The 12910-nt window shown below is 45.5% G+C and overlaps 1 protein-coding gene across 1 annotated transcript in view; it reads left to right on the top strand.

The window, feature by feature from the left end:
* The window catches only part of LOC113573448 (NMDA receptor synaptonuclear signaling and neuronal migration factor), a 23770-nt gene extending 17106 nt beyond the window's left edge, over positions 1-6664 (top strand). The window contains exons 7-15 of the mRNA XM_035526747.1: positions 322-411; positions 1822-1949; positions 2106-2189; positions 2447-2480; positions 2838-2908; positions 3212-3291; positions 3474-3576; positions 4753-4828; positions 5770-6664. Of these exons, the coding sequence (XP_035382640.1) occupies positions 322-411; positions 1822-1949; positions 2106-2189; positions 2447-2480; positions 2838-2908; positions 3212-3291; positions 3474-3576; positions 4753-4828; positions 5770-5867 (764 nt within the window). The 3' untranslated portion in view covers positions 5868-6664. The remainder of the gene's footprint in view (positions 1-321; positions 412-1821; positions 1950-2105; positions 2190-2446; positions 2481-2837; positions 2909-3211; positions 3292-3473; positions 3577-4752; positions 4829-5769) is intronic.
* Positions 6665-12910: the final 6246 nt, after the last annotated feature.

Below are 12910 nucleotides of genomic sequence, written 5' to 3'. Positions count from 1 at the left end.
GTGTGTGTGTGTGTGTGTGTAAGAGAGAGGGGAGAAATGCAGCTGTGGATATATTAATGCAGGCAAGGATGGAAAGAAGGTGAGAACTGTAGCTAGCTGTGTGGATGTGCATGTGTGTGTGTGTGTGTGTGTGGTACCATGAAGCATGTGGTCCAGACATCCCTACGGAGTGTGTGACGGCTGTCCCACAGGCACAGTGTGAGTGGGTGTATGTGATGGGGTCAGATAGGCAGAGACAGAAACAGAGAGAGAGGGAGAGTGCCACACCTGCAGGAGATGCAGAGTGAGGGGAGAGCGTGACCATCTCTCCACCTCCATTAGCATTTGCAGAGCGCAGGGCGAAGAGTTTCAACCGCTCCTGGAGCGACCCAACCCCGGTCCAGCAAGACTCGCTCCACGACTCCAAAGAGAGTGAGTCAACCCACCTGCCCCCACCCCCCCACCCCAACCCCCTGCCCAGCACACACACACGCACGCACATACCCAGCACACACACACACACACACCCACACACATGCCCAGCACACACACACACACACACACGCCCAGCACACACACACACACACCCACACACATGCCCAGCACAAACACACACATACACGCCCAGCACACACACACACACACACACCCACACACATGCCCAGAACACACACACACACACACACGCCCAGCACACACACACACACCCACACACATGCCCAGCACACACACACACACACCCACACACATGCCCAGCACACACACACACACACCCACACACATGCCCAGCACACACACACACCCACACACATGCCCAGCACACACACACACATACACGCCCAGCACACACACACACACACACCCACACACATGCCCAGAACACACCCACACACATGCCCAGCACACACACACACACACATGCCCAGCACACACACACACACACACACGCCCAACACACACACAAAAAACACACCCATGCTCTTTTGTCACATTCCTTTGGTACACGTGTGCTTACACATCCTTGTGTGTTTATCTGAATGCACAACCACCTGCCATAGAAGTCAATATATAGATTCAGGTACAGACAGCATATTGGCCTGCATACAACATAAGGCACACTGATCATAGCTATAACAACACATAACTTATACATGCACACACACACACACACACACTTTTACTAATGCGTGTCTTCTGCCGTTGTCTGTCCTCCTCTGAGTGAGGGATTGTCTCAAAATGTGTGTTCTTCACTCTCTCTCACTGTACTCTCTCTCTGTGAGTATCTGTCACAAATAAAATGTCTGGAGTTTGGTGTGTGTGATTGTGTGTGTTTGTGCGTGCACACATTGTAAATTGTGTCAGCATGTGATGTTCTACTTGTGGTTTATCTTTGTTTTTCACATTGTCTGTGTCTGTGTGTTATATGGGGTAACTGTGGCTGTGTGTTATATGGGGTAACTGTGGCTGTGTGTTGTGGGTTGCTTAAGTATGCCAGTTGTGATATTGCTCTCATTATTTGACTCCCCTGTCCAACATGTATTTTGTGCTTTTAAAGTTTTCATTTTAAGGGAATGTGTCTGGACTCTTTTCACATAAATATCTTTGTGTTCTTTAATTCACCTGCCATTATTAATCTGCCTTATCTCCTACTGCTATTGAAGTTGTCTTTTCCACTCTTCTAACTGTGTGTCTCTCTCTCTCTCTCTCTGTCTCTCTCTCTCTCTCTCTCTCTCCCACACACACACACACACACACACACGCACGCACACACGCACACCCGCACTCTCTTTCTCACACACTATCTTTCTCTCCCTCTCCGTGATTGGCCTGGCTGGGCTACAGGTGGGGAGCTGCAGGCCCCTTGTGCTGCTCTGGAGGAGGGCAGCTGTGCTGAGGTGGGTTGGGAGGAGGAGAGAGAGGTGGAGAGGCAGGCATGTGAAGGAGATGACTTCATCCCTCCTAAAGTCATGGCGAGTTCTATCCCCTCCCCTTCCCAGCTGATCTACCCTATGTTGAAGTCATTCAAACTAATTCGCATGTTTTATTACACCGGGGATATCGTTGCCTTAGTATCGTTGACTTTCACAATTATTAAAGTTATTGTTATAATTTGCTTTTATTTGCAGTTGATATCATCCAAAGTCCCCAAGGCAGAGTACGTGCCAAACATCATTCGCAGGGATGACCCTTCCATTATCCCCATACTATACGTGAGTTCACGCAGCAGAATGTACAGAATGCCATCACAACTGCACAACAGGTGCCTTCATCTCCCCTGTATCATCTGGTCATCTCTGCCACTGCATTTTCAACCTCACAAGTTATTAGGCCACAATTCCTAGACACATACTCAACCACTCCACCCCCCCCCCACCATTACACAAACAGCACAGCAACAGAAGCCATTCTTCCTACTCTCTGTTCAGTGTTTCTACTGATGTCACAACGCTGTTGTCTCTGTCTCTAGGATCATGAGCATGCTACGTTTGATGATATTTTGGGTAGGTAGCTGTGTGCACTGTGTTTGTGCATGTGAACCAAATTCTTGTTTTTTATTGTCACGTCTGTTGCAGTTTTTGGCTATTTTGCATGGAATGGCACTGTGTTAATCTTGGCACCGGCTTGCATGATGCTCAGAACTGAAGCTCGGACTGCAGAAATAATCATTCTAACTCTGAGTTGAACTCTAGCTTTTGTTATGTTTGAGAATGCCTAAGGGTCTACTGTGGTTTCAGAAAGTTTGCTGGAAAATTGTATAATGAGGATCCAAAAGTTATTTTTGGTAAAGGCCCTTGAACGAGTGTTAGAATGGGCCTGTCACTCAAGCTGATGCCACTCCCCTTGCCTCTGTGCTGTAGAGGAGATTGAGAAGAGACTGACTTCCTACAGGAGAGGCAGTAAGATCTGGCGCATGCTCATCTTCTGCCAGGTGAGTTTACATCGCAGAGGAAAAGCTCTCGATGCCCCTCACACTCACACACACACACACACACACACACACACACACACACACACACACACACACACACACACACACACACACACAGACAAGCAAAGCCACACCCACAGCCAAGAAATGCATGCAGAGTGACTCTGCAATACCTGCCATTTAGAGGCTTCCTGCACCCGAGCTTGTGTGTGCAAGGCATCACCGTCTGTGTTTTGTGTAAATATGTGTATGACATGTTTGTGCGTGTGTCTGGGAGATCTAGTCTCTCTCCTGCTCTGTTAGGGTGGGCCGGGGCATCTGTACCTGCTGAAGAACAAAGTGGCCACTTTTGCCAAAGTGGAGAAGGAGGAGGGCATGAGCCAGTGAGTAAAACAAACGCCTGGGCTCTCCTCTAGTATGAACAGCCAACTGAACTACACAGGCAGTAACGGGAGGAACTGTATTCCGTGTGCGTGCGTGTGCGTGCGTGTGCGCGTGGATGTGTGGGTGCGTGGGTGTGTGCGGGTGGGGGCGTGTGTATATTTGTGGGTGTGTGTGTGAGAAGGTTCTGGAAAAAGCTAAGCCGGTTTATGAGTAAGGTGAACCCGGAGCCCAACGTGATCCACATCATGGGATGTTACGTGCTGGGGAATCCCAATGGAGAGAAGGTAGGTCCTGTGTCCAGCCTGCCCTGTGCCCTGCGTCTGTCCAACACCTGCAGCTGTGAGCCTGGCCTTTGGAATCTTTGCTTTAGCAGCCTGTTTCCTAGATAAAGCTGCGTGCCTCTGACGGGCCGGTAGTCATCCATTAGAATGCAGGACCCCTGGGGTCTGGTGCAGCACTGAGTGGCCACGTTCCATCTTTCATCCTTCTTTATCTCTCCATTTCTCACTCTTTCTATCACTCTGTTTCCCTCTCCCCTCTCTGTCCATGCCTGCCGCGTTTGACAGACCGTGTATTGTTGGTCACGTAAAATCCACAATCCAAAGCGCTGCTTTCCCCTTCACCCCTCAGACCTGCAGAGTGAACACACCTGAATGCTGAACACTGTAGACAGACAGGAGCTTTCCACTCTAATTACAGAGAGCTTTAAAGAAGGTATAGCAGGAAGCACTCCGAGGCTTCCTCTGCCTCCACTATGTACAAATAGCTGGCTGGTCTTTTGTAGCTGGTGACTTCTGCAGCATTGCCCCAAGGACATTTTAGCACTGGTCTGGTATCTGATGGGTGCACCAAGGCAAAGATGAACTTTTCTGTGCGTCAGTACCCATGAGGCATGGCTGTTCCTGGGAACTGAGTGGGTGAGTGTGATTGACATGTGTTTGATGGACTAGTGAGAGATTGTGAATCTGGGCTGTTAAGGATGGGAAATTTTTACCTTCACAGTTGGAACAGCAACATGGGAAGCAGAATGGCACTTCTTACATTATGGCGATTCTACCAACCCTTCCCATCCCAAACTCTTCTTTAAGGCCTTTTTCAAAAAGTCACATGTGTTTAAGTCCCATTATAAACCAGGCTAGAACTGAACAACTCCTTTAAAGGCTCAGAATGGAACCCATGCCACCAAGAGCCTCTTGGTGCTGAGACTTACAGGATACCAGCGCCTAAACTGGAGAATCATTCTCAGACTTGGCCTGCCGTGGTAATCGGTGCTTTTGAAGGTTTTTCCAGTTTGCATGGGGCCCTAAGGAAGACGTATGTTGTTTATGTGGCAGAGGTATCCCTGGTTATACATAGAGCTCGTCTGCAGAGAGAAGGGGAGCAGCAATAGAAGCTGAGAGGTGCGGGATGGATCAGAGAGAGAGGATTAATTGGTGTCTGCGCTTATCGTGTGCCAACAGCTGTTCCAGAAGCTGAAGAACTTGATGAGGCCTTACTCCATCACCTTTGAGTCCCCGCTAGAGCTGTCCGCACAGGGTGAGGGTGATGGCCCCGTTACGCTGCAGCTTACAGTACACACACACACACACTCACGCGCACACACACACACACACACATACACACACACACACACACACACACACACACGTGCGCATGCACACTGGCACTGGCAAATATGTGTGCACACACACACACACACACACATACACACACACACACACACACACACACACGTGCGCATGCACACTGGCACTGGCAAATATGTGTGCACACACACACACACACACACACCCATATTTCCTTCTTTCCCCCTATTGCTATCTGTCTCCTGCGTTTTAAAATGTATGAATTCCAAATGGTGAATAATATATGAATTTATTCAGTTCAGTTTCAATGTTAAGATGTACGTTTATTCACTTCAGTTCAGTGTTTATAAAGAGCCCTGAACAAAAGACATTGTCTCAAAGCCGCTTTCCAGAAGCCAGGTCTAGTCACGTATTGAACAAGCCAAGGGTACAGTGGCAAGGAAATATACCCTAGGAGGCAAAAGGAAGAAACCTCAGCAGGAGTCAGACAGCACAGGGAAGCAGGTCTAGGAGGAACAATGGCTGTCAGGCAGGCCCAGAGTGCAGGAAGAAGGCTGCAGCACAGGTTATGCATCTGCAAGCTCTTTAGGTGAAGCGTGGGACATGTCCCTATTCATACATGTCAACAGCATGCACTTTGTTTAAGCTACATTTACAATAAGATATGTAAGGAAACTGAAATGCTGGATTCTGCGCTTGGGTTGGGTATATATGTGTATTTCTTGTTTTCTCTCTGGCTGTCTTTGCATGCTAACGTTTCATTCACCTTAGACTAGTGCGTGAATGGCACACCATCTGTGCCTGACCCAAGTGCTGTGTGAAAATGTGCAGTCCCGTTGCAGCTAAGCGTTGCAGCACGTGACTGCTCCTTCTACCGTTTCTCTGTGTTAGGGAAGGAAATGATAGAGACGTACTTCGATTTCCGCCTCTACCGCCTGTGGAAAACGCGGCAGCACTCAAAGCTCTTGGACTACGAGGATCTGTTGTGACCCGGCTCGGCCCGTGGCTTCAACAGGACCGTGCCATCCCACCCGCTCACGTGAAGGAGGACGGAAGAGAGGAGGAGGAGGGTCCAGTGGCCACTTTGTGGTCCAGCCCTTCGCTCTAGGTGAGCGCAGACAGCAGAAGACACGTCCCAAGGACAGCACTCCTTGTCAGAGTGAGTGAACAGTAACGACAAGGATGAGCAGGACTTCGCGCTGGTGGTGACATCAACAAATTAAGTCAGACTGTTGAGTTTTCTATGTAACATATCTACTTCACTAATGCCCTAAGAGACAACCGTACTTACAAAAACGTCTTATGTCAAATATCAGGCTTTTTTCAGACCTTTTTTGAAAAAAACAAACAAACAAACAAAACTATGTAGACATAAAAATAACTAATACCAGTGATATATAGATGATATATAGTTATATAAATCTCATTAATATATCGTGTAGCTTTAGTCATGCAAATAATTCAAATGTCAGTGAAACACAATTTATTTTTTGATGTATATTTGTGTGGTCTTTTTAATGAACTACTTTGAATAACTCAGGTTTTAGTCATGAATGAATATGTTCATTATTGCTCTGTCCAGAAGTATTTGGGAGTTTCTTGTTAGGTATTTTGTGTAAAGAATGTCTCTCCTGACGTCTGCTCTATCTGTAATTGTTACACAAGATGCCAGAGCATCCTTCTAGTCAGTGATGATATGATGTGTATTGTGGCCTGATAATTTGATTTGAAAATCTTCCCCCTTGCACACACATGCACACACATGCACACACATACACACACACACGCACACACATACGTACACACATACATAGACACACACACACACACACACACACACACACACACACACAGACACACACTTCCTTCAGTAAATAAACACTAAGCTTGATTCATTTATAAGATGTAGTCTCAAAATTCCAGTTAAGTACACAGGACATTTCAGACAGAGGTCTTTCATCAGGTGTGTACTTCGTTTACACAGCTGATGAAGGACCTCTGTCCAAAATGTCCTGTTTCTCATTTAAGCTTAGTGTTTATGTTCTGAAACAGAACCAACAAAAAGTGATACTAGGCCCATGCTACAGTATGTACCTGTGGAGGCCAGCCTCAACCTTCACTGCCGGCCTCCACTGGAATCTGACAGCAGCAAATCTGATGTTTAGGCCAGTTCATCCAGAGAAAGCTCAGCCTCATCAATTCTGTGGCATTTATGCAGTGCTTCAGAGGAATGCGTGCACAATGCCATAGCACATATATTAGTGGAAAATGCTCAGACCTTTCGAATCATATACATTCTTGTACTTCAGCCAATGGATCATAAACTCATGAAATGTTCACAAGCCTTGCTGCTGGTGAGAAAGGGAGGTGAATATTGACGAGCGTTGTGGACTAGAGTCCAAATGTTGGTTTGGGTGCAAAAGAAATGTTTTTTTACCAAAAAAAAAAAATGTCAGCAACTTTAAGATGGACAAGGTCACGAGCCCGAATAGACAGATCATGTGAGTTGCTGACAAAACGAACTGTAAGTGAAATATGATGTAACATATAAGGTGATGGCAGCTGAGAATTCTGTATGGTAGTTACAGACAAGCAGAGCCCTGCATAGTGTCTACTGGCACTGGGCTGTGGGAAGCTTGCTGTGGATTCTGTGGCACTGTAAATGTAAGAGACCGAATGAGATAAACATGTAGCAGAATGAAGCGAAGCCACTTCAGTGACCATTCATTAGCCAGTGAAGTGGAGGGATGTTATTTAGAGGGTTTTCTGGGAAGAGCTAAAATGCACATACCCTGGCTATTTGCAGTTGACATGAAGTGTGTCATGGGGAAGAATGTGCTGAATGTAATTGTTGTTGGTAGCTCTGTCTGTCCTGGCTGGCTGGGGAAGCTTCAGAACCGGGAGCCAAACGCGAGCATGGAACCCTCCACCTACAACCCAGGCCATGCACAGGCCACCTGGGGAGTAGACGTGTAATGAATTGGTCTGATCCTCCAAAAATTTGCACCGCTTTGGAGCCATCTGTGACTTGCAGTCAGACTGAGTGAAACTGTGTGTGTGCGCATGTGTGCCCGTGTGCATGTGTGACACACAGAGGGTGGTGGGAGGGTAAGTGTGTGTGTGCGATCACAATCATAGTATCAGGAACATCGGGGTGTGGGAACACTCGCATGTAAATCTGGGGACTAGGGAAATGGAAAGATGCCCAAAATGAGGTCCAGTCTGATTCTACCCTCTCTCTAGCCATCAGTCCTGCCTGGACACACACAGCCATGCACACTGTGGAGGAATTCCTGCACAGGGCAGTCACTTCTTTCCAGCGAATGAAGTGAGTGCAGAACTGTGATAGGATGGGGGCTTGCTGTCTTCTTCGTTTGCATCACAAGCAGATGATCGCACTCGTTGGCTGCATGCTGAACTCTGTCACAGGCGGACGGCTGGGTTTGTCCCTCAAACCATGAGCCCATCCCTTGAGTGGCTTGATAGAAAGTATGACTGCATAGAGGAAATACTGTTATTTTTAACGCACATCAATTTTGTGTTAATGTAGGAATTTCCATATAAAAAGATGTCAAGTGGGGTAATGTATATTATTTGAATCCTCACCACTGATGTAGCAATATGTGGGTGTGGTGTGTCGGTGTGTGTGGCATTTGATTACACCCATATTGAATACTAATATAAATTATGTGTTATTCACTCTTTCCCTTCTTATGTTTGTTGGTTGCTTGTCTAAATATTTTTCTTTTCTGACCATTGGGGGCGAAGGCAGAGGCTGTAATGTGTGCATAGAAGTTATGGCAGTAATCTTCAAATTCTCTCACTCCAGAGACTATTAAAGTAGACTTAAAGTGTAGATGCCACCGTAAAAGCATCCTGGTGATTGCGTTACTGCTTCAGTACTGTAGCTCTGATAACATCTTGTCCGATTTATGTTTTATTTGATCAATTCGGTTTGATGCGGATCTGTTTTCTTATTACTCTCACGCTTTCACTGCAACCATACTAATAATTTGACGTATTTACTATTTAAACTGTTCTTTTTTGTGCAATGAATTAATTAAAAGTATTATGAGATGTTTTATATTGACCTTTATGGAATATTGCCCTTTTTAACCGATTTCCATCCGTGTATGTCTACGGGAATTAGAAAGTGACCGAAGTGGGAAAAAAAAGGGAATCAAAGGCCATGTAGTACCATACTAACATATTAGCATGACATGCTGGATTACTGGCCCACTGCAAGCCTGGCTTTTATACTCCACTCATTAAGTGTTCTCAGCCCTTCTTTAATGGCCAAGCACTGATTTGCACTGTGTAAGGCAGTTTTCTCCCAGGATCCCTGTCCGGATGGCCTCGTGGACCGCCGCCCCGGTGCAGTGCCGACCTCTCCCCCAGCTCCAGCTCTCCAGCCTTGGTGCTTCTCTTCCTGGGCCTCTGTGCCAGCGGTCTGGCTGCATGGGTAGGGAGATTAGGGAAGAGCAACTGGGCCACTGCTGGTTGGGTTTATTAGGGGGTGGCTGATGGTTCACTGTGGTTCTCTACCAGGTCTCTTCATCTTGCCTGAGATCAGTTTTTAGGAGCTCTGATTGGAGGGCAGGCTCAGGATGAATATTTGATGCCTTTATGTTCTCTTGTTTTCCAGTCACTAATCAGAATATAATTCTCTGCACCTCTTAATTGGGGGAAAGATGACCATTGAGGACAACTGATTAACTGATCTTTTTTTTTTTCTTATTTTAAATGTGGTAGATGTTGTAGATATCAGCGACATTAACAGATATATCCAGTGGTATGATCTAATTTGAAATACCTCACAGCAGCATATTTGTGCCATGTTCACTGCGTTGTATTACTGTATCATTGTCTTGGGGATTAAACTCGAGTGTAAAGATTGCAGTTTCAGTACTATTATCATTCTGAATGTGAGACATTCTACCATGCTGGCACTGGACAGGTGCATAATGTTTCTAACACTTTTTTTCAAGTAAAATGTTCTGTTTCAATCTAAATTGAATTCATTGTTGTTTCTGTCTCTGTATCCAGGATGTCCTTTAAGACACTCTGTACCCCCCCACCCCACCCCCCAGTTGTCTCGGTCTCTCTCTCTCTCTCTCTCTCTCTCTCTCTCTCTCTCTCTCATTTAAGATCTCCTCAGGATGGGCACAGCCTCAGCAAACAGCTGAATATGAATTAGAGAATTAAATGCTGTGGGGAGCAGACAACATGCCTTTTCGTAAACAAGTCTCAGCAATTTACCAAGCCAGCCATAATAAGCAGGGCAAGTGCATTGGGAACGAACATCAATCAGCGCTCCAGTGAGGGTCCTTCCAAAATAAGCTCATCTCATGCTGGGGATGTGCTATGCCAACAGCTCTTATTTACAAAATTAAATTATAAAATGAACTCCTTAAATACAAGATAGATATCTTCTGTCCTTACCGCAGCACCTATGCGCAAGCACTTGCAAGACTAACTGAAACTGCTACTTATTTTTAGGGCTAAATTAAAAAGCCTCTGAACCGGCGCTCATTAACGATAATGAAAGCTCAATAACTTGATTGGCGTTCGAAATATCTTAAGTGCATTATAGAATAAAGCTGCACCCACCATATTATGTCAGTTTTGATGTACACTGTGGAGAAATGACTGCTGGTGTGCACCGAGTCCTAGCGCTGAAGAATGGAAGAGCCGACCGGCTGAAGGACAGTGACGCTTGCGCCGCCTGAGCAATCTGCAGTGTGCATCTCGGCAGTTCGGCACGGCCAGAAGACAAACGGCGAGCTCCACCAGGTCGTGGACGGCCAAGCTGCAGCCACAAGCCTGTGAAGGTCACCTGCTCTCTGCAGCACTCCCGATCAACCAGTGGTATCCTTGCTGCCCAGCTTGACCTCTAGCTAAAGGGGAGCTGAGCAGGGACCGGGAACACTCAGCTTGAACTAGGTTTGAATGAAAGCTGTAAGGCAAGGTTTGTGTTTATCCCTTTTAAACCTCTCTCTCTCTCTCTCTCTCTCTCTCTCTCTCTCTCTCTCTCTCTCTCTCATCCCTCACTCTTGCAGCTATGCAATTGCTAACATTTGTGTTGTGTGTAAATTCTTGCATTGCTCCATTTTAGCAGCATATACATTTGTTATTTGAATGGACAGGAGTTGACTAGTTTGACTGATGCAAGACGTTACACTGCCACCTAGGGGACCTAATAAGTAAACGCCACCTGTAGGCATTTCCTATGTTGTGCAAATATGACAGAAACAAGTGATTTCATTCTAATTACATCATCCTGATCAAAATTAGCTATAAACAAGAAAAACTGAGGCCTGAGACACACTGGCTGTCTGTACCTTTAAAAATCCTTTTATCATTTCTACGAATTCCCAAGTGTTCCTGAGATGGTAAAGTTCCTCTGTGGGAACTGTGATTACAAAGCTTTTCCCAGTGTTCCCCTGGGCACTTTTCACCTGTTTCTGACTTCCTCTCCTTCCCTCTGCCATCTCAGCTCATTTGGTCTCTTTAGAGGCCAACGCTCTTCTCATTTTAAATGAACACATCAGGTAAGGTCAATGGGGAAAAAATACTGAAAGAATCTCAGAAAATAAAGCGGACAAAAGACTCTTTACACCTGCAGACGTCTGCGCGTTTTATAGTGATGAGTTGGTATTTACACACCTTTTATTTCACCAATTAAATATGGCACCTGGGTGCATGTTCCCCTTAAGCTCCACACAGCTGGCCTACTAATGCAGGAAGCTGAGCCCTCACATGCCACCAGATGCAGCGCTTTAGAGCTTTTGTGCTTAGCATGAGTTTCTATAATTTTTTCCTTATATTGTAGGAAATGCAAAAAATAAATAAATTGTGTAACTATGACCTTCCTTTGCCAGAGTAATTATAATATGCAGTAATAAAACCATTCTGTGAATGGTTCAAATAAAATATATAGGCTTGACTTAACAGAAAGCACCACCATGACCTTCAACTGTTTGTTATAAACAAACATACAATTGTATATACAAAGCAGCAGTTGGTGACCTAAGACAGAATACACTGAGGTACAACTCCTCACCCTCTCATTTGCCTGTGACAGGGTTCTGCTCTGGCCCACTGCAGAAAAATTTCCCGAACTGTGGCATGAACTGGAAACCTTTTGATTATGAGTCAAGTACCTTAACCTCTGAGCTACCATAGTGATCTTGGCATACCAGTCCAATGCAAAAGCACTTCAAACTAGTTCAAGACTGATATGCACATAGTGGCCAAAGAAGAAAATCTGCTATAAAATATTCACCATGTATGCATGCAGGCAGTTTGCAAGACTCTTAAAGATGAACCTAATTAGTGTCTTTCAGCTCTGCTCCTGTGTCAACTTCCTGTATAGTATAGCATTCAATGTAAGCATTTAATTCTAGCAGCATTTACATTATATTGTAATCATTTACATTTTTGCTTAGTCATTTTTATGGTTGACTTTTGCATGCTTACGGACACAGCCAGTGCATGTCCAAAAGTTTGACTAGAGATTTTAGCAATAGTGCTTTTTAATGGAGGTCTGCCTTGTATTCTCCCCTTGTTAAAGTCCTTTCATCATAACTCATGCTTGTTTTAGATCCATCTTTTCACTGTGGGTTTCCTAATGCTGGCGGCCATTAAATTGATTTTTTTTCTGGTCCACAGTCATCGATTTACTGACCAGCATGTTACCCAGACCGTGACTCTCATCCTATGGGGTTTGGTAGCCTTAATTTGTCTTTGGATGTGTGCGATTGACAGAACAGTAAATCTGTGGCCTCTGTGCCCCCGCAAATGCAGGCTGAAACACAGCCTGTAGCACAGCAGACGCACGCCCATACCACATACTACTGTGAACTAAGCCTCCACTCCCACGCAGTCATATCGGCCTCAGAAACACTTGCACTTCAGCTCACTTGCCTTTCTTTGGATTAGTGAGGTTCAGAATTCTGACAGCAAATTTTAGATGCAAGATGTGAGCAGTTATTTAATGTCTCAACAATGTAATTATGGTCAAACACCAAAA

Source organism: Electrophorus electricus, chromosome 6 (genome assembly GCF_013358815.1).
Source record: "Electrophorus electricus isolate fEleEle1 chromosome 6, fEleEle1.pri, whole genome shotgun sequence".
In the NCBI taxonomy this organism is placed as follows: Eukaryota; Metazoa; Chordata; class Actinopteri; order Gymnotiformes; family Gymnotidae; genus Electrophorus; species Electrophorus electricus.
Note: the sequence above shows the minus strand (reverse complement) of the source record. Positions and strands in the feature narration are given on the sequence as shown.